This window comes from Myotis daubentonii, chromosome 5 (genome assembly GCF_963259705.1).
Source record: "Myotis daubentonii chromosome 5, mMyoDau2.1, whole genome shotgun sequence".
Taxonomy (NCBI): Eukaryota; Metazoa; Chordata; class Mammalia; order Chiroptera; family Vespertilionidae; genus Myotis; species Myotis daubentonii.
Window position 1 is genome coordinate 31,167,809 of NC_081844.1, and position 26,425 is coordinate 31,194,233.

The following is a 26,425-nucleotide window of genomic DNA, read 5'->3' on the forward strand; positions in this document are numbered from 1 at the left end:
TTCAGACTATTGGCCTAAGCTTTCTACAGAGCAGGGAGTGCTAACAACCAAACCATTAGGTTGAAGAGCAGTGGGGAGAGAGTTCAGACTTGGACAGGCAGCCAAATCATAAGACTGAAATGGAGCTGGAAAACCAAAGGTCCATTTATCTTAAGATAGCCTGTCTATTGACAAAACTATATAACCGTGATTTCTCTATCTACGGAAGCCTCAACCTTGACTAAGACCTCTGACAGAATAAAACTTACAGATTAATAGACTAAGAAGGCATCCTTCTTGTCATACCAAGTTCTTTCTGAACTCAGCCTTCCTAGAGGAAAAGGCTGAGCAGTCATCTGAAAGCCCTGTGTTGGCAGGAGCTCAAATGCCACAAAGACTATGCCCAAGTGAGCATGTGCCAACTGAAATGCCAGTTACCAAAGCCTACCAAGGGCTTAAGAAAAAGCACCTGCCCCTTCAGAATCCACTTCGGCTGTCAAGTCTGTGGGCTTCACCCCCAGAGTAAAGGATTTAACAGCAGAATTTGTAAGTTGCTGTATTTCTCTGTCATTGTCTGTTATTTTGTGTTCAAAGATTATAATGGACTAGGGGCCCGGTGCACGAAATTCGTGCACTGGGTGTGTGTGGGGGGGAGTGTCCCTCAGCCCAGCCTGCCCCCTCTCACATACTGGGAGCCCTCAGGCGTTGACCCCCATCACCCTCCAATCGCAGGATCGGCCCCTTGCCCAGGCCTGATGCCTCCACCAGAGGTGTCAGGCTTGGACAGGGGACCCCCATCTCCCCCCGATCACTGGCTCTGGCCCCCGCCCAGGCCTGAGGCCTCTGGCCCAGGAATCATGCCTGGGCAGGGGACCCCCATCTCCCTCTGATCACTTGCTCCACCCCCCGCCCAAGCCTGATGCCTCTGACCCAGGCTTCAGGCCTGGGCAAGGGGACCATCATATCCCCCCAATCCCCAGCTCCGCCCCCCGCCCAGGCCTGATGCCTCGGCCAGAGGAGTTGACCCTCATCACCCTCCGATCACCAATCACCGGATCGGCCCCTTGACCAGGCTTGAGGCCTCCGGCAGAGGTGTCAGGCCTGGGCAGGGGACCCCCAGCTCCCCGCGGTTGCAGGCTCCGCCCCTGCCCAGGCCTAACGCCTCTGGCCTAGGCGTCCGGCCCGGGCAGCGGGGACCCGCAGCTGCAGTGGCCCCGTGATCGTGGGCTTCGCTTTAGGCCCAGGCAAGGGACCCCTAGCTCCCGGGACTGCCAGCTTCGACCGTGCCCAGCTCCCATCGCTGGCTCCACCCCTACTTCCTGCTATCACTGGCCAGGGCGGAAAAGGCACCTGATTCTCTGATCATGGGTGGGGGGCAGGGCAAAGGCAGCCCCAGGGCCGCCTTTGCCCTGCCCCCCAGCTCTTAGCTCCCCCCTGGGTTTCCGATCACTGTCAGTGGCAGGGGCTTCTTCCTGCTTTCCCTTTCGCCTCCCTGCATTGTGCCTACATATGCAAATTAGCCGCCATCTTGTTGGCAGTTATCTGCCAATCTTAGTAGGCAGTTAACTGCCAATCTTAGTTGGCAGTTAATTTGCATATAGCCCTGATTAGCCAATGAAATGGGTAGCTCGTACGCCAATTACCATTTTTCTCTTTTATTAGTGTAGATGTGATTGCTAGACTCATATATGAGTATTTGGGGGTGGTGATGGGTGGTGGAACACACTTAGTCCACAAATGATAATGTTGATACAGTTGTGCTACTGGAATCTTTGCCCATACTTGTGGAATTTCAGCTGCAGAATCTAGTACCTTTTCCATTGCTTTCCCTTTGCTGTGAGTCCAGGAATACTAGAATTAACATGAATATCAGGAGCCACTGTAATGACATGCAACAACCTCAGCAATTATGATTTAATATAAAACCAGTATCTTTACTAGACAACTGGGAGGACCTTTGGTCTAATATAATTTTATCTTTGTGACACATGGCATAAGTATTTATAGAACTCTCTCTCAAAATCATGGGCCACACGTTTTATCTCTCTGGAACATAACTGCCATAAATAAAACCCAGGATCCCAGAAGGAGGCTGAAATATACACTAACTACTTCCAGTGAAAGCAGATTTAACCGTGCCTGTGAATTAACATTTCTACATTTTATTCATAAGAATCCTGTTTATTCTGCTCTCCTTATACATAAGAAGATTGAATATCTAAGCTCAGAGCAGATAAGCAGTGAATGAGGTGAGGAGGGCTCAGCAGCAGCAGCTGAAAATTTAACAGCAGGAGAAGGCAGAGGGGAAACAACAACCCAAATTGGTTCAGCCATATTTGAGTGTAACTGGAGAAAAATTATTCAATGGGAGCCCACAAACCTACTGAACAGCCCCAGGATCCATGTAGAAGGAAGTTCATTATAATTACCATTCTGCACAGGCAGAGAATTAGAGACAACAGAAATATCCATCATGAGGCTGACTTGTAAAGTGCAGTATATCCACACCACAGGCAGTTAAACAAAGATACCTCTTCCCATCCCAATATAGAAAATGAGACACCCTCCAATGAAAAAGAAACAAATTTACAGTGTACACTCACATAAGAAAACAAAATGATACTGTGAAGATGATAATGGCAACGTGGGGGAGAAGAAGGGGACTGTCATGTTTTAATAATTCTTTTTAAACATGGAGAATTTAATACTTATAAAATTAAAAGTATATGTGAAAAAGTTTCAGTGATCTAGGGCTCATTTGTAGAGATAAGGCAAAGATCCCAGTAACACAATTGTATCAACATTATCATTTGTGGAATAATTAGCACATCTCATTGCAAACAAACTTGGGAAACAGTTCTACCACAAGTGGTAAAAACCTAATCCTATCTACACTAATAAAAGAGAAAAATGGTAATTGGCGTACGAGCTACCCTTTTCATTGGCTAATCAGGGCTATATGCAAATTAACTGCCAACTATGATTGGCAGTTAACTGCCAACTAAGATTGGCAGTTAACTGCCAACAAGATGGCGGTTAATTTGCATATGTAGGCACAATGCAGGGAGGCAAAAGGGAAAGCAGGAAGAAGCCCCCTGCCACTGACAGTGATCGGAAACCCAGGGGGGAGCTAAGAGCTCTCCCTGGGGCCGCCTTTGCCCTGCCCCCCACCCATGATCAGAGAATCAGGCGCCTTTGCCGCCCTGGCCAGTGATAGCAGGAAGTAGGGGTGGAGCCAGCGATGGGAGCTGGGCACGGTCGAAGCTGGCAGTCCCGGGAGCTAGGGGTCCCTTGCCTGGGCCTAAAGCGAAGCCCACGATCACGGGGCCACTGCAGCGGCGGGTCCCCGCTGCCCGGGCCGGACGCCTAGGCCAGAGGCGTTAGGCCTGGGCAGGGGCGGAGCCTGCAACCGCGGGGAGCTGGGGGTCCCCTGCCCAAGCCTGACACCTCTGCCGGAGGCCTCAGGCCTGGTCAAGGGGCCGATCTGGTGATTGGTGATCGGAGGGTGATGAGGGTCAACTCCTCTGGCCGAGGCATTAGGCCTGGGCGGGGGGCTGAGCCAGGGATTGGGGGGATATGATGGTCCCCTTGCCCAGGCCTGAAGCCTGGGTCAGAGGCATCAGGCTTGGGCGGGGGGGGGTGGAGCAAGTGATCAGAGGGAGATGGGGGTCCCCTGCCCAGGCATGATTCCTGGGCCAGAGGCCTCAGGCCTGGGCGGGGGCCAGAGCCAGTGATCGGGGGGAGATGGGGGTCCCCTGTCCAAGCCTGACACCTCTGGTGGAGGCATCAGGCCTGGGCAAGGGGCCGATCAGGTGATCAGAGGGTGATGGGGGTCTACGCCTCTGGCTGAGGCATCAGGCCTGGGCAAGGGGCAGAGCCAGCAATCGGAGGGTCTGGGGGTCCCCTGCCCAGGCCTGATGCCTGGGCCAGAGGCATCAGGCCTGGGCTGGGGGCAGAACCAGTGATGAGGGGAAATGAAGGTCCCCTGCCCAGGCCTGACGCCTCTGTCAGAGGCGTCAGGCCTGGGCAAGGGGCCGATCCTGCGATTGGAGGGTGATGGGGGTCAACGCCTGAGGGCTCCCAGTATGTGAGAAGGGGCAGGCTGGGCTGAGGGACACTCCCCCCCACACGCACACACACCCAGTGCACGAATTTCGTGCACCGGGCCCCTAGTCCTATATAATAAAGAGGTAATATGCAAATTGACCCTCACGCCCTCACAAATGGCTGCCTACTACCAGGTCGGCAGGGGCGTTAGTGAAGGACGACCAAACGACTGAACAGCAGGCTGCATGGGACAACCAGGCTAGGGGTGGGGTGGGGTGGGGGGAATAGGATTGGGGGCGATTAGGCTGGCAGGGGGGAACAGTGAAAGGTGACTAGGCTGGCGGGGGTTGGGGGGGCAGCTGGGGGTGTGCATGCAGGCGAGCGATTAGGAGCCAGAGGTCCAGGATTGTGAGAGGGATGTGAGTGTACACCTGGATTGGAGAGGGTGCAGGCTGGGCTGGGGGGAGCCCCCGCCCTGTGTATGAATTTGGTGCACCAGGCCTCTAGTGCTAACTAAGCTCTTTAAGCTAGTAATAAAAGGTGTTATAAACTACTGTTTTCCAAAGTGAGAGTCTCTAGGTCCCCGGGAAGGGACAGCAGGACCTGCATTTTAACAAGCTCCCCACAAGAAAACAAACAAAAAATAAAACCAAAACAACAACACACAAAATAGGGGACCAATGAATGCCTAGGAGTTCCTAAACACAGTGGTACCAACTCCAGGACTAACAGAGAGCAGTAAAAACCACACATTACATGGTAATATGAAACAATCTGTAAGCTTCCAGCAAGTATCTGGCTATAGTCTCGAAAGAAGGTGGCGAGGGAAAATGGAAAAACAAAGTGTTCCCCACAGTAACAGGGATCAGGAAAATCTCAAATGCCAAGGCAGGGAAAGCTGTTCAAGTTCTGTACCAATCACAAAAGGCACAAGCAAATCAGGAAATCCTGTCGTTTCACTTTCATACCTTTGGTGTCACCCAGTATCAGGGGGCTCTACTTCCACTCTTGTGATGGAATGGCCCAATTTTCTGCCTCAGGCTCTGGGACAGTCTGAGCCCTTACCACTTGTAATGTGTATGACCTGCAAAGCTGTGATAATAATGCCTTCTAGAGCATTTCAAAACCCCAAGCCTCTGCTCAAAGTAAGACTTAGCATCTCAGATACAGGACTTCCTACACTGAGCACACCTAGTTCCCATGCTCAGCTGTCTTAGAGCCATTTGGGCCAGTGGACAGAGTAACATTGTTTCATGACAATGACCAACTATGTGACTTCCCAATTCTCAGGTTTGACTATGAGCATTAATAAAGCTATTAAGAATGGAAAAATGTAATGTCCTGTTCTCCAGGCTAACTGGCTATGACACATCACATGATAAAGTAGTTCTATAAAGGATTACAATCAGTCTGAAAGGATTTCAACCAACTAGATGGACCCAACAATCTGGCTGACAGCAAGAAGGGCTCAAAGTCTGATTTTGAGAGTCTGAGTAACAGCTCAGGCCTCTGTGCCTCAGTTGGTTGAGCATCATCCTATGCACTGACATGTTGCCGATTCAACTGTCCTGATTAATTTCTGGTCAGGGCACATACCTAGATTGCAGGTTTAATCCCTGGGTTAGGGCGAGTACGGGAGGCAACCAACTGATGTTTCTCCCACCCTCTCTCTCTCTAAAATCAATAGAAATATATTTTTTAAAAATAAAATAAAAGCTAAAAATGTATATCTACCTACCACACTGAGAAACTTAGATGATATTTTATGAACCCACAGAGGAAGCCATTTTCTCCTATACTTAGGAGACGAAAAACAAGAGATGGAATCATCTAGAAAAATGAGTTCCTTAGTGCAGTGGTCGCCAACCTTTCAGACCTCACAGACCACCAGTTAGCGACCGCCACCTTAGAGATCAAATTTCAGAAAGTGATCAAGGTTGGTGGCTTAGAGTCACATTAAGCAAGTAGAGATTAAATAACCCACCCCAGATCCAATTTTATATATTAAAAACAACAATAACAACCTAAGATGAACAAACTAAGGTTCCACAAAACAAAACAAAAAATCCCAAACATCTTTAGACACACTTTGGGATTCTTAACTGATTTTATCAGTTTTATCTACAAGACCTTAAGGACAGCTGAAAACAGTGATATTTGCCATTGTGTTGATCAGACACCAGTAACAAAGTCAGCCTTCTGTGATCCTTAAAAATCCTTTTGTTTATGCTGCTTTGAGTGAGGTTTTTAAGATGGGTGGCCATGCCCTAGCTGGTTCGGCTCAGTGGATAGAGCATCAGCCCACAGACTGAAGGGTCCTGGGCTAGATTCCAGTCAAGGGCATGTACCTCGGTTGTAAGCTGGATCCTGGGCCCTGGTCAGGGTGAAAGCAGAGGCAACCAATCGATGTGTCTCTCTCACATCAATGTTTCTCTGTCTCTCCCTCCCACTCTCTCTAAAAATCAACATAAAAACATCCACAGGTGAGAATTAACAACAAAAGAGATTGGTGGCCATGCTGACTAGAGTCGACTCTACGGAATTCCCCATAACAGTCTTCTTGCTTTTTCGGGGGTCTCTTCACCAACATTAACTGACTCTTTACCACCCCTACAAGTCTGTGTTCTAACAGGAAGAAGGAGTGGAGGGAGCTGAGAAGTTACAGTTGCCTACTTACTGCCATCATTTCCTAAAATGACTAAATTGACCAGATTACTGTGAACAACGAAAGCTACCAAAATGGCCTCAACACACTGGTGATTAACCCAGCCACCAACACAACCCAATGTACAGTACTCATCACTGAATACCTCTAATGGTATTTGATATTGAAAAGGATCAAAATTCTGCACCAGAAGTTACAAGACCTAGTTAGTGGCCATTCACTCAGCCTCTAACCACCACCTAGGGGCATCATGTCCGAGATGAAAAGGGTCTGGATTAGAAACACCATCAGCATCAGCATGCTGGGATGTGGGGAGATACTCACTCTGTGGACAGGTGTGAGGGTGGGGAAGGTACTGGGACTGTGCTGATTTTCGGAAGCACACCGCCCTTCAGGTGAGCTGGTAGGAGAGGAAGAACTCAGGGAGGAATGGCTGAGAACAGAGTCTTCTCCGTGGCTAGACTCTAGCACTTCCCTCCGGGAGGGCGTGTCCCGGTCCAGAGGGATGGTTGGAGACTTGGCTCCAGGTTTTATACCCAGGATATCCTGCAAGAGCACCACGGGCACCTTCCCTTTGAACAAGATGCCTCCAGCTTCGCTCCAACTGTCCTGGTCCTTCTCTGAGCATGTTCTTGGACCATCTGTCAACTTGGGGCAGCTCTGAGATGCTTCCTGTGCGTCTCCTCTCCTCTCTGTGCTCCCTGAGCCAGCACCCTCCTCCTTTGTTTTGCATGGAATGTCTAAAAGGGTCTCTTCAGAAAATGTTAGCTCGTCCTTCTGACTAGCCTTTGGCAGCCCCCCCTCATCTCCAGCTTCTTCTCTGACCCTATTTACAGCCTCCTCCAAGGAGGGACAGGCTACAGAATTTAGTTTATTGTAGGCTGAAATGTTGTCTGGTTGGTCACTTGAGTCCTCTGTCAAATCAATGATGACTGTGGTCTCGCCAATACTGGTTTTGACTCTACTTTTTAAAAAGTTATCTAAGGGACCCTTCCCATTGACAAGTTTTGGTCTAAAATCTATGTCAGAACCCATATGAAAACTGTTCTCCAAGTTGTCCATAGAGGTTTCCACGTCGGGGACTTGACTTTGTGCAGGAGCACTGGGAGAGCTTCCTATGCTGTCCGCTCCGTCCTCGGTTTTCTCCTTTGGGGCAAGATTCAGGCGCTTGAAGGGCAGACGAGCTGAAATAAAAGACAGAAGGAGACCATCCATACAGCGAAAGTGTGCAGAGTGACAACTGATCAATACTTGAACATTCCATATGCTCAAAATGACCCAATCTTCCTTGCGGGGCCTGGTGTGTGTGTGTGTGTGTGTGTGTGTGTGTGTGTGTGTGTGTCTGTCTTTTCATAATTTAACAGTCTATAAAGCAATTATGCCCGTGGGTCCTATGGTTTGCCCCTCATCTTTTAACTTCAGGAGACTATTATCCTACCACCACCAAACTTGCTATCAGTTGTCAGAGGAGAAAGCAAATTGTTACAGGAGGAAATTATATACCAAATTTTAAAAACCAGAAACCATGGTTTTTAATACAATCCAGCCATTAATCTGGCCTCAGTGTAAATGCACTCCTTTTTTACACAAAAGGATTTGGGGACATTTATCTTCCTGTACAACAATGGTTCAACTGGGGCAGCTGTCGCCAACCGGTGGTCCGAGGATCACTGGTGGTCGATGAGGTCCAAAAGGTTGGTGACCGCTGCTCTAGGGAACATCTAGCAATGTCTGGTTGTCACGACTTGGGGGAAGAGATCAGGGATGCTGCTAAACTCTACAATATACAGGACAGTCCCCCCCCCCCCTGAAAAATTACAAAATGTCAATGGGGGGAAGTAAAGAAAGGCTGCTGTAAAGGCAGTGACCTCTGATTTGTTCCTGGGAACCTAGAGAAACAGAGGTATAATAAAATGGATCCCCAGGCTTCCAAATGTAAAGTGCAACTGTTTTTCTCCCCACCAGCAACTGTGATACTACTGCTACAGAGGACCTCTGCTCGAGGGGAATGAAGAACTATAACTGGGGAGACAATGAAGGATTTAAATTAGGAACAAATATTAACCCATTCCCAGAAAGTTACCTTGTATTAACTTCTTGACTGGAAAAGCTGGTCTGTCTTTGCAATCCATTACTGTGAATAAAAGTGTCAAAGGATACGTTATTAAGTGCTGGAAATAATGAAAGTAAACACATAAGTAGCACCTACTAAGTACAAAGTGGTTACCCAGTGGGAGTGACTTTGCCACCCTCACCCTGCGGAGCTGGTAATGTCCAGGGACACTTTTGGTTGCCATGACTTGGGGGAAGGTTGCCACTTGCATCTAGTGGGTAGAAGAGAGGGATACTGCTGAATATCCTACAATACACAGGATGGCCCACCACGACTAATTATATGGCCCAAAATGTTAATAAGTTAAGAAATCCTGCCTGTACACTGTCACACCTTCTTGGTTTATTTTCCTTGTGGCATTAATCGCTCTGAAATTTACACTGTTTAACATGTCTCCTCCTACAGAATGCCAGCTCTAGGATGGCAGGGAGACTTGTTCTACACTGTACCTGGAGCGCCTAACTCAGGGTCTGGCACATAGGGGAAACCAATGAACACAGTAACTGCAACAATGAAGAGGAGAATAGTAGAAGAGATAAAACACTGTATCACCCAAGTAACCATTAATAGGAACTCAAAGCATCCACCTTTAATCCAACCAGTTCTATAAAATTAGAATAGGGTTTATTTTCTTTTAAAATAGAGTTTATGGCCCTAGCTGGTTTGGCTCAGTGGATAGAGCGTCAGCCTTGTGGACTGAAATGTCCGGGGTTCGATTCCGGTCAAGGGCACATGTTTGGGTTGCCTGCTCAGTCCTCAGTAGGGAGCATGCAGGAGGCAGCTGATCAATGATCATCTCTCATCATTGATGTTTCTCTCTCCCTCCTTCTCCCTGAAATCAATAAAAATATATTTTAAAAAATAAAAAGAGTTTATGAAGGTAATACAACTTAAAGCATTTTGAGCTGGCCAGGCAGGAGCTGAAGCACTGCCCAATAATAATAAAGGAAGCTCTGGCCAGTTTGGCTCAGTTGGTTGGAGTGTCATCCTGTACACGGAAAGATGATGGGTTTGATTCCCAGTCAGGCACATATACAGGTTGCAGGTTCGAGCCCCAATTGGAGTGTGTGCGGGAGGCAACAGATTAATGTTTCTCTCTTACATCGATGTTTATCTATCTCTCTCCCTCCCTCTCTCTAAAACCAGTAATAATAATAATAATGAAAAGTTTACCTGCATCTCCCCCCAAAAAAAATCTCAAAGAAAAGCATCTAATAATATTAAAAATGGTGCAAAAAAATGACCATAAGTATATTTAAATATAAGTTTAGAAACTCCTACCTGCCAGGAGGTCTGGCTTGGAAAAATCTAGATTATTTTGGGCAATCTATGTTCGTTTTGTAAAAGATACATACAAGTGAATACTTTTTAAAAGCGACCACAGCTTTCTAAAAAACTCAGCTGTCCATAGATGAAACTTGCTCTCCCTCCTCCCAAGCTTGAAATATAAGGTACCCAGAAGACTCATACTTCCTTTCTACCCATTTCAAGACAATACCATTCTCCAGTTTTCTGTTACCAAAAACATGGATTCGCACTCCCCCACACCAAGTGAAGAATACGTCGTCTTTAGCCACTTAAATTTATTTTTAGGACAATCACAAGGATTTACTGGTGTGGTCCTGAGTCACTAGCTTTGATGCAAGTGGAACAGAAGTGATATGGGCCCAGAAGCAAGCTCAGGTCACCCTAAAAAGCGACCCCCCCCCAGGAATCCAGACTGTTCAAAGGTACACACACAATTAACACACACTTAAGTATAAACTCACCACTGCTCTTTATTCTGATATTATGACCCTCCTAATTCTACTTGGTATTAAAATATCCTTTCCTTTTATAATAGTATGGTCATAGCAGATGATGTTCTTTTTGCTTTTTAATTAAACAACCTTCCTGAGTCAAATGACCGTCAAGGACACTCAGTTCCCCCAACTTAATTATTTGAATTTTACTTTGTGAAATCCCCAAATCTGGAAACAATTAGAGCATTGGTTCTGCTCCGCCCCCCCCCCCCCCCCCAATGCCTGGATACATTTGGTTGTCACAATTGGGGAGGAGGGGTCGCTATTGGCATGTAATGAATGGGTGGAGGCCAGGGATGCTGCTTGACACCCTCAAGGCCCGGCATAGCAGGGTCCCAAATGTCAATAGTGCTGAGGCTGAGAAACCCTGAATTAGTCTAGTTGATGTCCCTAACAATTCTTAATTCAGTCAACCAACACATATCGGGCACCTACTATGTGCCAAGCATTATGCCAACAGTTGAGGATAAAATAGGAGTCAAGCTGGCGAGAGGGCAAGCTAGTCTTCTTTGGTTCACCACCCTGTTTCCGGGGCCTGCCAGGTACTAGAAACCCCCATCCCAAGACACTGGGTGGAGCAAGACAGGTCTTCACCTTGTATATCCAGCAGGATGAGAAGGTGGGAGTCCCAGCTCCTGACAATCCCCACCATCCAGGCCCCTTACCTAGACCAGCCCTGACCATCCGACGCAACTGTTACGGTCTCCGAGCCCATGTGACCCCGGGCCTCAGTTTCCCCAACCGGCCAGAGGGTGGCTGCAGGGTCCAACTTGCTCAGGGGACACAAACGCCACCTGCAGAGCTGGCCCCATTCGCCTCCCTGGGTCTCAGTTTCCCCTCCTGGCCACAATGACCCGTCACCGCGGAGGGCCCCGGAGGAGTGAACTTAACGCAAAAACACGGGGGGAAACGGTCGCTGCCGCAACAATAACCTCAAGGAGAGCGCCCTTTGGATGGCAAGGCCCTTCATCGGGATTGTAACGACCCACCGGCCGAACATCAGGCTCAAAGAAGCGGCCTGGGGCCGGGAGGCCCGTCTGTCCCCAACCACTGAATCGGCCCAAGAGGGCCGCTCGCCGCGCCCCCACTACCCCGCCGCGCGGGCCCAAACCGACCTGCGGCCGCTCCCCTGGCTCCCGGAGCCCCGCACTCCGGCTCCTCCAACATCGTCCCGGCAGCGGCTGGAGGTCCCCTCGGGCGACGGAGGCGCGGGCTACGCTCCGGCGGCGGCTCCTGCTCGCCCTCCCGCCCGCGCCGCTGCTGCCGCGGCCGCCGCGCTCGTATTTGGCGGGAACCGCGGCGACCCCCGCAGCCCGCGCGCCGATTGGACAAGATGGCGTCACGTGAGGTCCCGCCTCGGGAAATGAGGAGCGCAGGAAGTATCCTCGCGAGATCCGTGGCTTCCATTCCTCCCATAGCTCCCCTACTGATATTCCCGCGGAGAAGCGGGCTTTCTCTGGGCGGCCCGTGGGAAGAAGGTGTTCTGCGATTGGGGGTGGGAGGTGTCAAGCCAAGAGATCGACGCTGTGATTGGCTAAGTACGTGGGACTGGTCCATAGGAGGAGGGAGGTCCAAGGCTTTTACGTCATGACGAAACGTTTTACGTAGGGTGCAGGTGACAACCTGAAACTGCAATTTTAGGTGAAGATTGAAGTTTTGAGTTTATTCTATTTGGACATCGGCTGAATCAACCCCAATAAAGTCTGCAAATTACTGCCCCCCGGTGGTTCAATTCCCAGTCAGGGCACATGCCGGGGTTGCGGGCTCGATCCCCAGTAGGGGGCGTGCAGGAGGCAGCCTATCCCATCCATTTTTCTATCTCTATCCCTCTCACTTCCTCTCTAAAAATCAATAAAAACACATTTTTAAAAAATATTGTAAATTACTTTTTATATGAACAAAAATAAAATAAAATCTGGGAAGCATTTGATATGCACTAAACATATTCAGAGGGAATGAATGAAATAGATGTTTCTGGTTTAATCCTCAGGGTTTTTGCACACGCTGTTTCTTGCCTAGAAAAACTCTTCCCACAGATTCTTTTCCTGGCTAATTTCCACCCAACTTTCAGATCTTAGATTGGCACCCCAACTTTTTTTTTTTTTTTTTAATATGGAACGCTTCAAGAATTTGCGTGTCATCCTTGCGAAGGGGCCATGCTAATCTCTGTATTGTTCCAATTTTAGTATATGTGCTGCCGAAGCAAGAACAACTTTTTTTTTTAAGCAATTATAGCTTATTATATTCTGGCAGTATGCAATGATTTAGACCAGTGGGTCACCGTTGAGGCTGCCCATCATAATCACCCGGGTGTTCTTTCAAACCATTCATAACAACCCCTTCAGGATCTTCAGGAGGGAGGTTGGGGCTTGCACGCTCTGAAACAATCCTCTAATCTAGTCCAGTACCTTCTGTTTAGGCTTTTGGAAACTTCCAGTAACCTTCTGCTGCAGAAAATTACCCAAATCTGTCAGAGATTTCAGCACTGGAGCTGCAAGCACTTTAGCTCTAGTCACTTTCTTGTTCCTCTTTTTGGATTCATTTACTCATTCTGACTCATTATTAATTTCCAACTTATTCAATACATTTTCTGTTTTAAATTTAAATATTTGTGTTAATCCTCACCCAAGGATTGACAAGAATATTTTCCATTGATTTTTAGAGAGAAGTAGAAGGGAGAGGGAGAAACAGAGAGAGAGAGAAACATGGATGTGAGAGAGACACATCAGTTGGTTACCTTACACATGCACCCAACAGGGGCTGGGGATCCAGCCTGCAACCGAGGTACCTGCCCTTGACAGGAATGGAACCCAGGATCCTTCAGTCAGCAGGCAGATGCTCTAATTACTGAGCCAAACTAGCTAGGGTTCAATACATTTTCATCAATAAGAATTGATTTTAAGTCATTATCAATATGCCCTGGACAGTGTGTCCAGTGGTTAGAGCATCCACCCATGCATGGAAGGGTCACCGGTAGGATACTGGGTCAAGGGCATGTACCTGGGTTGGGAATTTGCTCCCTGTCCCCAGGAGGCAACCAATCGAAGTGTCTCTTTCACACCAATATTCTCTCTCTTTCTCTCACCCTCCCTCCCTTGCACTCTCTCGCTCTGAAAAGCAATGAAAAAGAAATATCCTCAGGTGAGGTTTAAAAAAAAAAGTCACTATCAATAAACATGTTGAATCCAGGAAGGCTTCCTGGAAGAGGCGATATTCCAAGCAAATTTCTCTTTTATACACAAAACAATGGGGGGAAATATTAGGGAAGGATGTGAAAGATAGGAACATTAGCAAAGACCCACAGCCAACAGGTATCCTGGACTACAGAAGAGGAAGAGAGTCCCCGAAATCAGAGGGTGGAGGGGGCCAAATTATGCAAGTTTTGTAGGCTGTAGCAGGAAGTTGGGAGTGTATTCTGAGGGCAGTAGGTGAGCTTTAAACGGGAAACCGTGATCTGAATCCTGTTACAAAAGCATCTTTCTGGCCTCCTGATAGGGGATAAATTGGAGGGGAGAACCCGCAGGTGGGCACAACAGAGCGGAAGTTGGTGAGATGGTTTGGTCAGGGCGGAGGACAGTGGGGTTAGTGGAAAGGAGATAGAAGCGACACCCTGATGTCTGACTTGGGCAACTGATTGGATGAACACGGGGCAGGGTTCTGGGTAGGAAGGTAAGGACTAAACGACCTTTAGGATAGCTGAGATTAGCAAACAGTTAGCTGGAGATTTATAAACCCAGTCTCCCAATCTCTCCAGAAAGGTTTAAGCGTCTTTCCCAAGGCGTTTGATAGAACCACCTCCCAGCTTCTAGGGGTCGCTGCAGCCGCCCTGGCCGCTCTAGACTCTCCCCAGGCCACTCGCTGGCAGAAGCGGTTGCTCCCGAGACAGGCGAAGTCACGCTGGCAGGGCGCGTGCGCGTGCTCAGACCGGGCCGGCGCCGGAAGTGTGCGGTTGCCATGTAATATCCTGGCCGCGCGGGCGCGAGAGTGGCTGAGGCTGCGCCCGGGCGGGCGCGGAGCTGGCGAGAAGGCTGCGGAGGCGGTGCCGACGGGGCCAGCTGAAGCGCGCGGGGGCTCGGCGGCGCCCGGGAGCCTGTCGCTTGCGCTGTTTCTCCGGTTCGCTGGGTCCCAACGGGAAGTCCGACGGCGGAAGGCAGAATGTCGGTGGCGGGGCTGAAGAAGCAGTTCTACAAGGCGAGCCAGGTGAGCGGAGGGCGAGCTCCCGGACCCGGGCTTCCCGGCATGAGGGGCCAGGCTAGGCCCGGCTCTGGTCCGGGAGGAGGCCGGGGACACCAAGGGGGCGGCGTTGGCGCGTGTTCCTCGCAGGGTGGGGAGAGCCCAGGAAGGCCGGGGGCTTCGTGCGAGGTGGCCCAGGTCCTGCCCGCCTTGTGGGCTCCAGTCTCCTTGAGAAGGGTGGCTAGACCCCTGGGTGGGGCAGAGGGGCCCCCCGAGGTTGATCTGGGATGTGGATCCCACCCGCCTTCCTCCCCTCTGAAAGGGCAGGGGCTGGGGAAAGACAAAGGGAAGAAACTCTTGCCAGGGAGAGGAAACATTTGTGTCTAGATCATTTCTTTAAAACCAACATCAGAAACCCGCTGGATGGACCCGGTACAAAGTTGAAAGGGTAAAAAGTCAGTTCCTCACTGCAGTCTGGCAGGCATTCCGACCACCTACCCTAAGACAAGGACTGTCACCGACGACTTACGTCCCTTTTAAAAGATACGTGTGGGCCTTTCCTTTAAAAAACGCACACAGGTCGTGTAGCATAGTCGACAGCAGGGGCGGGGAACCTTTTTTTTCCGCCAAGGCCCATTTGAATATTTCTAACATCATTCACTTAATATTATAATTCACTTGAAATAAATTTATGTTGCTATGAAAAAACTCCTGAGTTTGTTGAACTTCGAGTCCTACCTGCAGGTGCCTTGGCGCGGCCAGATTAAATGATTTGTCCCACGGAGGGAAGTTCCCCACTCCTAGTCTACAGGGTCCTGTGTTCTTTGAGTTTTTTGTTAAATGTGTCGGAATTCTCCACCTCAGGTCGCTCTCCGTTGGGAGGGGGCATTCTGGACACTGTGGGATATTGAGCAACATCCCTGGCTCAAGGCCAGGAGCACCCCCAGGCGGGGCATCCACAAACGTCTCCAGTCCCTGCCAGTTGCCCCTGGGGAACCCCGGCTGCCCCCTGCCCCAGCGATACTGCACTAGAACATACCCCTAGAGCGGCGGTTCTCGACCTGTGGGTCGCGAACAATGAAAATACACCCTGCATATCAGATATTTACATGACGATTCATAACAGTAGCAAAATTACAGTTATGAAGCAGCAACGAAAATAATTTTATGGTTGGGGGGGTCACCACAACATGAGGAACTGTATTAAAGGGTCTCGGCATTAGGACGGTTGAGAACCACTGCCCTAGAGCTTCCTGGGTCTTTTTAGTAGGTTCCTGGTATTCCATTCCATGAAGTGTACCATAATTAATTTAATCAGTCCTCAATTGATGGTTGTTCAGACTGTTTCCAGTAGTCTTCTGCTACGGTGAGTAGACAATATCTTTGCTCACAGAGAGGGTTGGATTTATAGGATAAATTCCCAGACATGGAATGCTGAATCCAAAAATGTATGTGTTTTACATGTAACCAATTATGTAGGTTTTTTAGAAAGTTGGGGCAAGAAGCCTAAGATTCCTTGAATTCTGTTGGTCCCTGCATCCCAGGTTATGAACCATAGGTGTGCAGTTTGTGTGGATAGGCTCCGTGGAGGAATGAGTGGTAATCTTAGGAATTGTTTAGGCTTTGCTGGCAAACCTGACTGTACTCCTGATTTGAAGAGATCCATTGGGAGGATAGAGAAACAACTCTCTAGTAATACACAGCTGGTATCTTTTTTTTTTTTTTTTTTTAATCTTCACCCAAGGATATTTTTTCCCATTGATTTTTAGAGTGGAATGGAGGGAGGGAGGGAAAGAGCGCGAGAGAGACACATCCATTGGTTGCCTCTCATACATGCTGCAAATGGAGTGAGGATCAAACCTGCAACCCAGGTACGTACCTTTGTCCAGGAATCGAACCCAAGACCCTTCAGTGTGTGGGTTGATTCTCTAACCACTCAGAGCACCGGCCAGGCCACAGCTGGAATCTTATCCCTTAAGGGGAAAAGTCACAACCCTAGTGGTTGTCTAGGGCTAAAGACATTTGTGGCCAGTCTGTAGACCCCAGATGATGGCTAAACCCTCAGGGAGAAAAGATTTAATCTAGAGCAGGGGAAGGAAACATCCGGCCCTCTGGCCAAATCATTTGGTCTGGCCCTGCCAAGGCAACCCACAGGCGGGACTTGAAATTCAATAAACCTAGGAGTTTTTTCATAATAACATAAATTTGTATTAGGTGAATGAGGTTATAAATATCCAAATGGCCCTTGGCAGAACAAAGGTTCCCCACCCCTGATCTAGAGGGATTCTAGGATTGTTGAGAGTACAGCCCTTTGCCCTAAAAAGATGAAATTATATGACCTGGCTCTAGGTTAGACCCTGCTCAGCAGGCATCAGACTCCCTTGTGCTTGATGGGAGTACCTGGGGAAGCTGCTCACTGTCTTGGGCCCAGTGTAGTTCCTCCTGCAGGACTGATGTCTCCATAGGTCTTGGAAGAATTACAGGGCTACTTTGTTTTCTCACATAGACAGGTCTCTAGAAAGCCCTCCCTACCCCACCCCCAGGGCCCGTGCTGGTGGTCCATCCCATCCCAAATTAGCTGGGCCTCTCAGGCCAGCCACCAGAGCCTTTTCTCTCAGCGGGAAACAGGATGCCTACATTCAGAACTGTGAGAAGTGCTTTGAAACCTGGAAAATACAATGCACTGTAAATTAGTGGTTTGCATCAATTTATTATCTGAGGCCCAGCCCCAAAGAATTGCAGCAACGGTCGTATCCTAATCTGAGAGCAATTCCATGTTGAATTGTGCTCTCAAGAATCACCCTGGCTGTGTTCCATTCTCTTCTGCAATAGTTTCCACAGTCCTCCAGCATCTCCATTGTTCATCTGGCCTTGTCCAACTTTCTGTGTTTCTTTTCTCGATCTGAAGAACACTATCTTTCATCCTCTTCTATGCCCTCAGAATAGGGTTGTCTGTTGAAAAGTAATAATTAATATTTATTGAATTCTCAGTGTGAACCGACAATATGCTTTAAACCAGTTCATCTCAACTGGCCTCACTTATCTGGCGTAAGGGTAAATACATTCCCCTTTTTACATAAAAAGATTTGTGGACATTTATCTTCCTGTTGAGAACAGTGCTTTTCATCCAGGGCCACTTCCACCCTCCAGGGGACATTGGCAATATTGGGAGACATTTTGGTTGTCACAACTTGGGTTGCTACTGATACCTAGTGGGAGGAGGCCTGGGATGCTGCTCAACACCCTACGATGCACTGGGCAGCCCACACAACCAAGAATTCCCCGGACCCAGATGTTAGTAGCGGGGAAGCGGAGAAACCCTGCTTTAAGGTTTGAGAAAAGTGAGGATAATTATACACCCCTCCCCCCCAAAAATAATCACATTGGGGCTATTCTTGTGGTAGCTGCCTGCTTTTCTCAGTTTTTTTTTTTTTTAATATATTTTACAGAGAGGAAGGGAGAGGGATAGAGAGTTAGAAACATCGATGAGAGAGAAACATCAACCAGCTGCCTCCTACACATCTCCTACCGGGGATGTGCCTGCAACCCAGGTACATGCCCTTGACCGGAATCGAACCTGGGACCTTTCAGTCCGAAGGCCGACGCTCTATCCACTGAGCCAAACCGGTTTCGGCTTTTCTCAGTTTTTAAAACATAGATAATCACATATACACAGATGGGCATGGACATAAAACTCAGCATCCAATTCCCAAATCTTTAGAACTTAAGTGTCTGTGGCATCTGCTATTTTTAAGAAGGTATAAGCTTGCATCATTGCATCTCAGCCAGGAGGGACTAACCCTGCCTTCTTTCATCTCCTCCCATGCACCTTCCTGGGAACATTTAGCAATGTGTGAGACAGGTTTGGGTTGTCACTACTTGGGGAGAGGGTGCTACTGGCATCAAGTGGGTAGAGGTCAGGGATGGTTGCTAAACATCCTACAATGCACAGGACAGCCCTCCCCACAACAAAAAATTATCTGGCCCAAATGTCAGTAGCACCAAGGTTGAGAAATCCTGCTTTGAAACAGGTTCTTGATTTCAGAGGCTTATAACAGTGTTGTTTCTAAATTGAGAAATAGAAGCCAGGTGGATGTGTGAGAGAGCGCTAGATTTGGCTCCAGGAATAGAGAAACTTGTTTTCTAGCAGGTGAGGCTGTGATGTTAATGAAAATTTTCTAATTTCATTGATGATATTAGTAACAAACAAGTTACCAGTACAGGCACACCTGTTTTGTTGCACTTCAGAGATGTTGCATTTTTTACAAATTGAAGGCAAGCCCCTAACTCTCCACCCCATCCCAGGCAAAAGATTATGACTTGCTTTATTGTGGTGCTGGCTTTATTGTGGTGATTTGGAACCCAACCTGCAGTATTTCCAAGGTCTGCCTATATCTGGCAGTCTGTTGGAAAATTCCACACCATTTCAGTATCTTAGGTGAAAATTTTCAGATTTTGCAAAAAATCAGTTTGGGCTTGAGTGAGGGGTTTGTGAGTTTACTTCTTCTTATGAACTGGCCACTGCCTGGGTTGCAGGCCTGGACTGAGGAAAGTTGAATAATCTATAGAGGCAAGCAGTAAAATAAATAGGCATCTGTCCTGGGCATCATTTTGGTCCTCTCTGGCCTGCCTGTGTCGTGCCCACTCCCTCGGTAGCTCTCTGAGACGTAGGCCAGGCTAGAATTGGGGGTGGTGCTTTAAATGCATATTTCTGGGAAGCTGCGGAGGGTAAAGGAACTTTACTAGTGATATCTAAACTTGGAAGTTCACGTCTCATTGTCGTGTGTGTTTGAGTGACATTATTTCCAGACCTATACTGTTAACTGGTTTTCTGATAACTCTTGTGGCTGGGTTGTGGAGAGATCTGAAAGTGTAACTAGGAATAGAGCTGGCAGCTGCCTGGAATGCTGGCCTGACTTTTTTTTTTCTTGTCTGAAAGGAGGGAGAGAGTTTGGACTGAAAGATTGGTTTTGTGTGAGCTAGGAGGAAAATTCACAACCACCATATCATAGCTTTGAAGTTTATTGGGTGCTTGCTAGCTTCACACTCACATCCATACCCAGTCTCACCCCCTTTGTGCCTAGGAGGAAAGATTGAACTTCCTGTGAGAGGCGTGGGGGTGGGGGGAGGCCTGGGGGACCTAGGACCCCAACCTGTTAGAGTGTTTTTGGGAAATGTGGTTAGTGTTTGGAATATCTGCAAATACCATCTCCGCTGACCTATTTTATAAACCTCAGTTTGTGAAATAATGCTTTTGATTTCCTAGCAAAGTGCTTGACCTGTTAAGTAATAATCATGAAATGATCTTAAGATACAAAAATCTGGAACTTATAACCCCTTTACATCTCATCATGAATAAAGGTGGAACTCATGGGCTGGGAATGAGGTGACAGACAAGGTAAGTGTGGTCCCTACCCCAGGTCCTTGAGTTCAGCAGCTGCAGCTCAACTCCAAAAGACCATCTTTCCTGGGGTAGCAGGATGGGACGGGCTTTGGCTGTTGGAATGGCCACTTGTGGTTGGAACTGGAAGCCACGCTGCTGGCTCCATCTGTAAGAAGACCCTTGACTTAGCCTTGTCCCTGTGGGACCCTGGGTGGAGATGTTCTCATCCTGCTATGTCAGTGGACAGGCTGGGTCCCTCCCCCCACTGCCTGGGTGGAGTAACCAGCCTGTGTTTCAGGCTGGGCTGGGGAGATAGAAAAGAGGTTCTTTCCTAAAGGAACCAGGGGCCTCTTTAAACCTCACACCCACCCAATCCCACCCCCCACTTCCCAGGTCTATCTGTAAAAGCAGGTTAACCTGCCTTGGCCAAGTGCCTCAGTTGGTTGGAGCTTCATCCTGTACACCAAAAGGTTGGTGAGGGCCCATAACCTTGGTTGTGGGTTCTGTCCCCAGTCAGGCACGTATAGGAGGCAACCGATTGATGTTTCTCTTTCTCTCTCCCTCTAAAATCAATAAAAACATATCCTCTGGTGAGGATTTAAAAAGAGCATGTTGCCCAGCTGGTTTGGCTCAGTGGACAGAGCGTCGGCCTGCAGACTGAAGGGTCCCAGGTTCGATTCTGGTCAAGGGCACATGCCTGGGTTGCAGGTTCAATCCTCAGTAGGGGGCATGCAGGAGGTAGCCAATCATTGACTCTCTCTCTCATCACTGATGTTTTTATCTCTCTCTTCCTCTCCCTTCCTCTCTGAAATCAATAAAAATATATATTTTTTTAAAAGAGCATGTTGACCTGACCTCTTTCACAGGACCCACTGTTCACAATCGCAGAGGCATCTGTCACCATGCAGCATCCTGCCCATTCTTGTTATTAACAGACCAGGACTAAGGGGTCATAACATTCACATTCTGATTCTAACACTGTGACTCCTGAATATGAGGCCAAAAGTTCACCTCTGACTCAGAATCTTGTGTGTATTAAAGACCAGTTCAAAGGGAAGAGAAGAAACACACACACAAAACAGGTCAAGTGTCGTGGAATCTAATTACCCTGCTTATCTGGGTGTGTTTTAAGGCAAAGCCATAGGACACTTAATTATATTCCGTGTGCCACTTAATAACAGCCTGTGAGGTTAGGGGTTTTACAGTCTCCCCATGTTCAATTTCAGAAATTGGGGGCTGTCACATTTTTGAGACCCCAGAATTATCGAAGACTTAGCAATGAGCCAAGAAAACCCTGCTGTTCACCCACCCACTGATCCACATCTGAGCGTGCTTAGTGCATTTGGAGCTGGAGCTCACCCTTTTGCACTTAAGTAGTCCACATATGTGTCTGTTTGCTTTTTCAGAGGAAGAACTTGTAGGTTGTGACCAGGCTTGCCATTTGCCTCCTAAATGTGTGTCCCTGGCCTTTGGTTCAAGGACATTGGCCAGATAGCTCTGCCTTGGCCCCTATCTCAGCCCTTCTACTTTTCGGTGCTGCCAATATTTTGGAACTGATCCAGTCTGGAGAAACTTGGTTTTTAATTTAGGGTATGCAGCCAACTTCCTCTTTAGGATTTCAGAGGCAACTGCCTGTTTCAGCACTGTGGGGAGACTGGGTGAGCAGCCAGGAGGAAAGTCAAATTGTTTCTGTTTCAGAGTCCCAAGGCGGGGGTGAGGTTTCTAAGCTTTAGAGGGAGGATATATTTAATGCTGAAACTTTCAAGCTACAGGCCTCTTTGCCCCAGGGGTTAGGAGCCCATTGAGATGATTCTACACCCTGTGCTCAAGCCCTAATGGCCGTTTAATGTCCTTGGTGAAATGGTAGGGGTGGTTTTTTCCTGTTCTGTTTTAAAGCTGTCCCTGGAAAGCTGGATGGAAGAAAGGGTCAGAATGTGGCAGCAGCTGGCTTCTCTCTTCTCTCCTCCCCCTCCCTCGCCTTTCACAAGGCTGGATTTGGCAGTCACTTCCCAGAAGACAGCTTCCATCTTCCTTTTCTGCTGGCTCCTAGAAAAACCTGCTGATTGGGCTGAGAGTGGGGTCAAGCGGACACTCCAGCCCAGCAGGAAAATAGCTGTGTGATTTCCTCTGAATATCAGTGCAATTTCCTCTGGAGGACCTGACTCAGCATCTGTACCCTGCCTGCTTTGGAAAGGGCTGCTGCCTGGCTGCTGGGATTTCCACACCTGGGCATAAACGCCTCTGGTGGGCATCATGCCTGGTGTATGAGGCAGCCAGCCCTGCTCAGCGCTTGCTGTCACTGGAGATGCTGTCATAAGCCAAGGGTGTGAGATGCCCTGTCTGCTGGGCAGCTCTTCCTGTCCTTGGCCTGGTGAACATGAGTTCCTCCTCAGAGTGTCCCTCCAGCTTTTCCATATGGTGTCTTTCTGAACCTCTGATCCCTCATATCCCCTACCTCCCAGTTTCATGGACTCTTGTGCAGCAACTTCTCAGTAGGGGACTGAAGTAGACTTGGGTGACTCTTCTGTTATCCTTGTCACTGGATTATAAGATAAGCTCTTTGTAGTCAGGGACCATGTTTTCTGCCCACTGCTGTGTGCCCAGTGTTAAGCCTGGCCCCCACCTGTCCCAGGAACTCAGTAAGTACTTACTAGAGGGATGTTTGCTCCGTACATGAATGAGCAGGTGCTGCAGCATGGGTGGGGAAAGTGCAAAAGTGGAAGCAGTCGTGTCAGTATGTCTGGAGAAAGCAAAGGGCTGGGACGAATGGTAAGAAGGATGTCCCTGGCTGACCTGGGTGTGGTTTGAGCCCCAATCTGGCATTCAGGACCTTCTGGAACCCCCACCCCCACCCCCCGGTCCCAGCTTTAATTCCCACCCATCCCCTTCCAGGGCCACACTCTAGTCCTACCGGTCTGCGTGGGCCCACCTAGTTGCCTGTACCTTTCCCCTCCTGTTGAGGCAGTGCTCCTCTCACCTTTCCCAGCCTACCTGGGGTCTCTGTCCACTTTCTGGTTGCCGTTAAAAGCCCAGTGTGTATCTCACTTTATCCTTGCCATCTCCCTAACCACCCGCTTCTCCACCCTCTGAGCATCTGGTGTGTTGGTCTCCCCACACATGTGCCACATGCCAAGCACATCCTTGCACCAAATGTGCTTTTTCTTACCAGAGGCCAGTTCCTGAGTGAGTGGGGCTGCCTGAGGGAATGTGACAAACCCCAGGGCCTGGGTTATGGCTTGCTGACTATGTTGTCAGAAAAGATGGGCTCCTTTATTTAAATCCTCACCCGAGGATATGCTTTTCATTGATTTGGGGGGAGGAGGGGGATCGATGTGAGAGAAAATATTCAATTGTTTGCCTCTCATACTCGCCACTACCAGGAATAGAACTTGCAACCTGGGTATGTGCCCTGAACAGGAATCAAACCCGAGACCCTTTGGTGCTCGGGACGTTGCTCCAACCAACTGAGCCACATAGGCCAGGATGGTGGGCTCCTTCTTAGAGTGGGAGTGGGGGTTCATCACCGGCCCCCACCTGGCTCCTGCTCAGGTCCAGGAAGAACCCCAGGGAAGTGGAGTGACCGGTGAGGCCTTGGAGGGGGAGAGGGCTCTGTGGGGAAAGTCCAACTAATTTAAAAATAAGAAATCAAACTTCAAAGGTTTTCCCTTTGGCCTGCCTCCATGGGCTGTGGTTGAGAGGGACCTGTACTTGGCTAGGCCAGAGGGGCCTGATCTGTGTCTCATACAATCTCTTACCCAGACCCCAGGGCCAGGCCCAGATTTACCTGGAAGTGCCCGGCCTGCTCAGAAATGGAGTTTCTCTCCTCCTCCTCCTCCTCCTCCTTCTTCTCTTTCTCCTTCTGTTAGACCACTCCCTGGCCTCCAGAAGCCTGCTTCCCATGCCCACTGCACTTCCCAGCTTTAGCCTTGGTCCTGCTTGCCAGCCCTGCCTGCTGTTTCTGGCTTCCATACCTGCCTGCTATTTCTCCTCTTTTCTCATTTTCTCAGTCAGCCCGCCAGCTCTTTTATTATCCTTTTCTCCCACCTTCCCCACTTGTCCCAGTTGTCTTTTTCTGTGGCCTTTTCATTCTCTCTCCTGCTTCCCTTCTCACCTCCCTGGCACCCACCACCTCTCATGCATCTGTCCTCCAGATCTACATCTCTAGTCATTCCCAACTACGCCCTAGATCAGCGGTTCTCAACCTGTGGGTCGCGACTCCTTGGGCGGTCAAACGACCCTTTCACAGGGGTCGCCTAAGACCATCCTGCATATCAGATATTTACATTACGATTCATAACAGTAGCAACATTACAGTTATGAAGTAGCAACGTAAATAATTTTATGGTTGGGTCACAACATGAACTGTATTTAAAGGGCCAGAAGGTTGAGAACCACTGCCCTAGATGGTGATCCCTACCATCCCAAGGGTACAGACATGCAGAATGCTGCTATATCCAGTTGTACCTGAAGCCAGCCTTCTTACCTTCCTGCCCCCACCCTTCCCTGCTCTCATCCTCACTCCATGTGAGAACCCCAACTCACTGCCAATTTCTCCCATCTTTTTCCTTTTATATCAACTCACTTTTTACATTTATCTTAAAGGGATGTTGACATTATTTCTTGCTATAACATTATATTAACTGAACCACCAAATACAACTAAAACAAAGCGGGGTAATCAGTTTTCTTGGATACCTTACTTCTACTTGTTTGTTGGTTGGTGGGGCTTTGTGTGGGGTGTGTGTGTGTGTGTGTGTGTGTGTGTGTGTGTGTGTGTGTGTGAATCCTCACCCAGGGATATTTTTTCTATTGATTCTTAGAATGAAAGGGAGGGCGGGAGGGAGGTGGAGAGAAAAACATCGATGTGAGAGAGACTCATGGATTGGTTTCCTTCTGCATGCACCCCGACTGGAACTGGTGATCAAACCTTCAACCCTTCAGTGTGAGGGCTGACACTTTAACCATGTTGCCACACCAGCCATGGCAGGATACCTTGGTTCTGAGCCTGGGGGTTTGTTTCCTCTTGTTAAAGAGTTGTTGAAACCAGAACAGTCCCCTCCCACCTTGGTAGAATAAGGAGTTTTGAAGTAGCATGGCTGTGGAATAATTTTCTCACTTGTACCTGTGTTACCTCCTAAGCTGTGGGGAACGTAATTCCCTGTAAGTTAGGTTACCTTTCTGCTCCCCCCCCCCAAAAAAAAATATTTTTTTATTGATTTCAGAGAAGAAGGGAGAAGATAGAGATAGGAACACACTGCACACTGGGGATCAAACCCACAACCCAGGCATATGCCCTGATTGGGAATTGAACCATGATCTCCTGGTTCATAAGTCAATGCTTATGCGCCATGTGCTCCTCTTCTCCTTTTTTTTTTTTTTTAATTGTAAGAATAATAAAATTGCAGTCACATTGTTGCCATGCTGATAAAGTTAGAAGTTAAAATTCTATTGCTGTAGATCTGTCTGCATGCGGACTCAAATTCCAGAAGAGCCACCCCTTTTCTGACACCTACAGTCATTCATGTAATCAATTTTTATTTTAACTTTTAAAAAAAATTTATTGCCAGAACCGGTTTGGCTCAGTGGATAGAGCGTCGGCCTGCGGACTGAAAGGTCCCAGGTTCGATTCCGGTCAAGGGCATGTACCTGGGTTGCGGGCACATCCCCAGTGGGAGATGTGCAGGAGTCAGCTGATCGATGTTTCTCACTCATCGATGTTTCTAACTCTCTATCTCTCTCCCTTCCTCTCTGTAAAGAATCAATAAAATATATTAAAAAAAATTTATTGGGGTGACATTATTTAATAAAATTATATAGGTTTCAGGTGTACAATTCTATAATACATCATCGGTAAACCTTTCTTCTCTTGGCATCTGCCACCACTCCCCTCAGAGTCTTCATGGAGAATCAGGAAATCCTGCAGACTTGAATTAAGGCTCAGAAGATTAGGGTGGATTCCCAAGTGTCTGGAAAGAGGCATGACAGTAAGTGACATAGTTCAGTTGATATTCTTAGTCCCCAGACTAAGTGATTTTTCTGCTTCATTTTGGGTCTCAGTCCCAGGAGTGAGAGGAGACTTGTGTCCTTAGGAAGCCCCTCAGGAAGGGACCTGGGAGCTTCCTGCCCCTTTTCATCCTCTGCCACACACCTCCTCAGGATGATGCCCCTTGGCCGCCTTGGGCAGACAGGCAGGCATCTATCAACCCCATGGTCTCAGCTCATCAGAGCTGTGATTACCTAAAGGCAGACGGTTGGGCAGCCCTG

The 26,425-nt window shown here is 48.5% G+C and overlaps 2 protein-coding genes and 1 non-coding gene across 7 annotated transcripts in view; 1 reads left to right on the plus strand and 2 right to left on the minus strand.

Moving 5' to 3' along the window:
* Positions 1-12,026, minus strand: part of CHAF1A (chromatin assembly factor 1 subunit A) — a 34,129-nt gene extending 22,103 nt beyond the window's left edge. For both annotated transcript variants that reach the window (XM_059697128.1, XM_059697127.1), the window contains exons 1-3: positions 11,722-12,026; positions 8,775-8,825; positions 7,016-7,875 (exon numbers count right to left, since the gene is read on the minus strand). In XM_059697128.1, the coding sequence (XP_059553111.1) occupies positions 7,016-7,875; positions 8,775-8,825; positions 11,722-12,022 (1,212 nt within the window). In that variant the 5' untranslated portion in view covers positions 12,023-12,026. The remainder of the gene's footprint in view (positions 1-7,015; positions 7,876-8,774; positions 8,826-11,721) is intronic.
* A 686-nt stretch (positions 12,027-12,712) lies between these two features.
* On the minus strand, positions 12,713-12,816 carry LOC132236235 (U6 spliceosomal RNA). Its single transcript, XR_009453199.1, has one exon. It is a non-coding gene; the product is annotated as a U6 spliceosomal RNA (small nuclear RNA).
* A 1,701-nt stretch (positions 12,817-14,517) lies between these two features.
* The window catches only part of SH3GL1 (SH3 domain containing GRB2 like 1, endophilin A2), a 47,354-nt gene continuing 35,446 nt past the window's right edge, over positions 14,518-26,425 (plus strand). Inside the window, exons 1-2 of one of the 4 annotated variants that reach the window (XM_059697137.1) lie at positions 14,518-14,806; positions 26,054-26,145. Coding sequence is in view for 2 of the 4 variants with exons in the window: in XM_059697138.1 (XP_059553121.1) it covers positions 14,762-14,806 (45 nt within the window). In the remaining 2 variants the exon portion in view is untranslated. The remainder of the gene's footprint in view (positions 14,807-26,053; positions 26,146-26,425) is intronic. The other 3 variants (XM_059697139.1, XM_059697136.1, XM_059697138.1) reach the window with 3 other exon arrangements.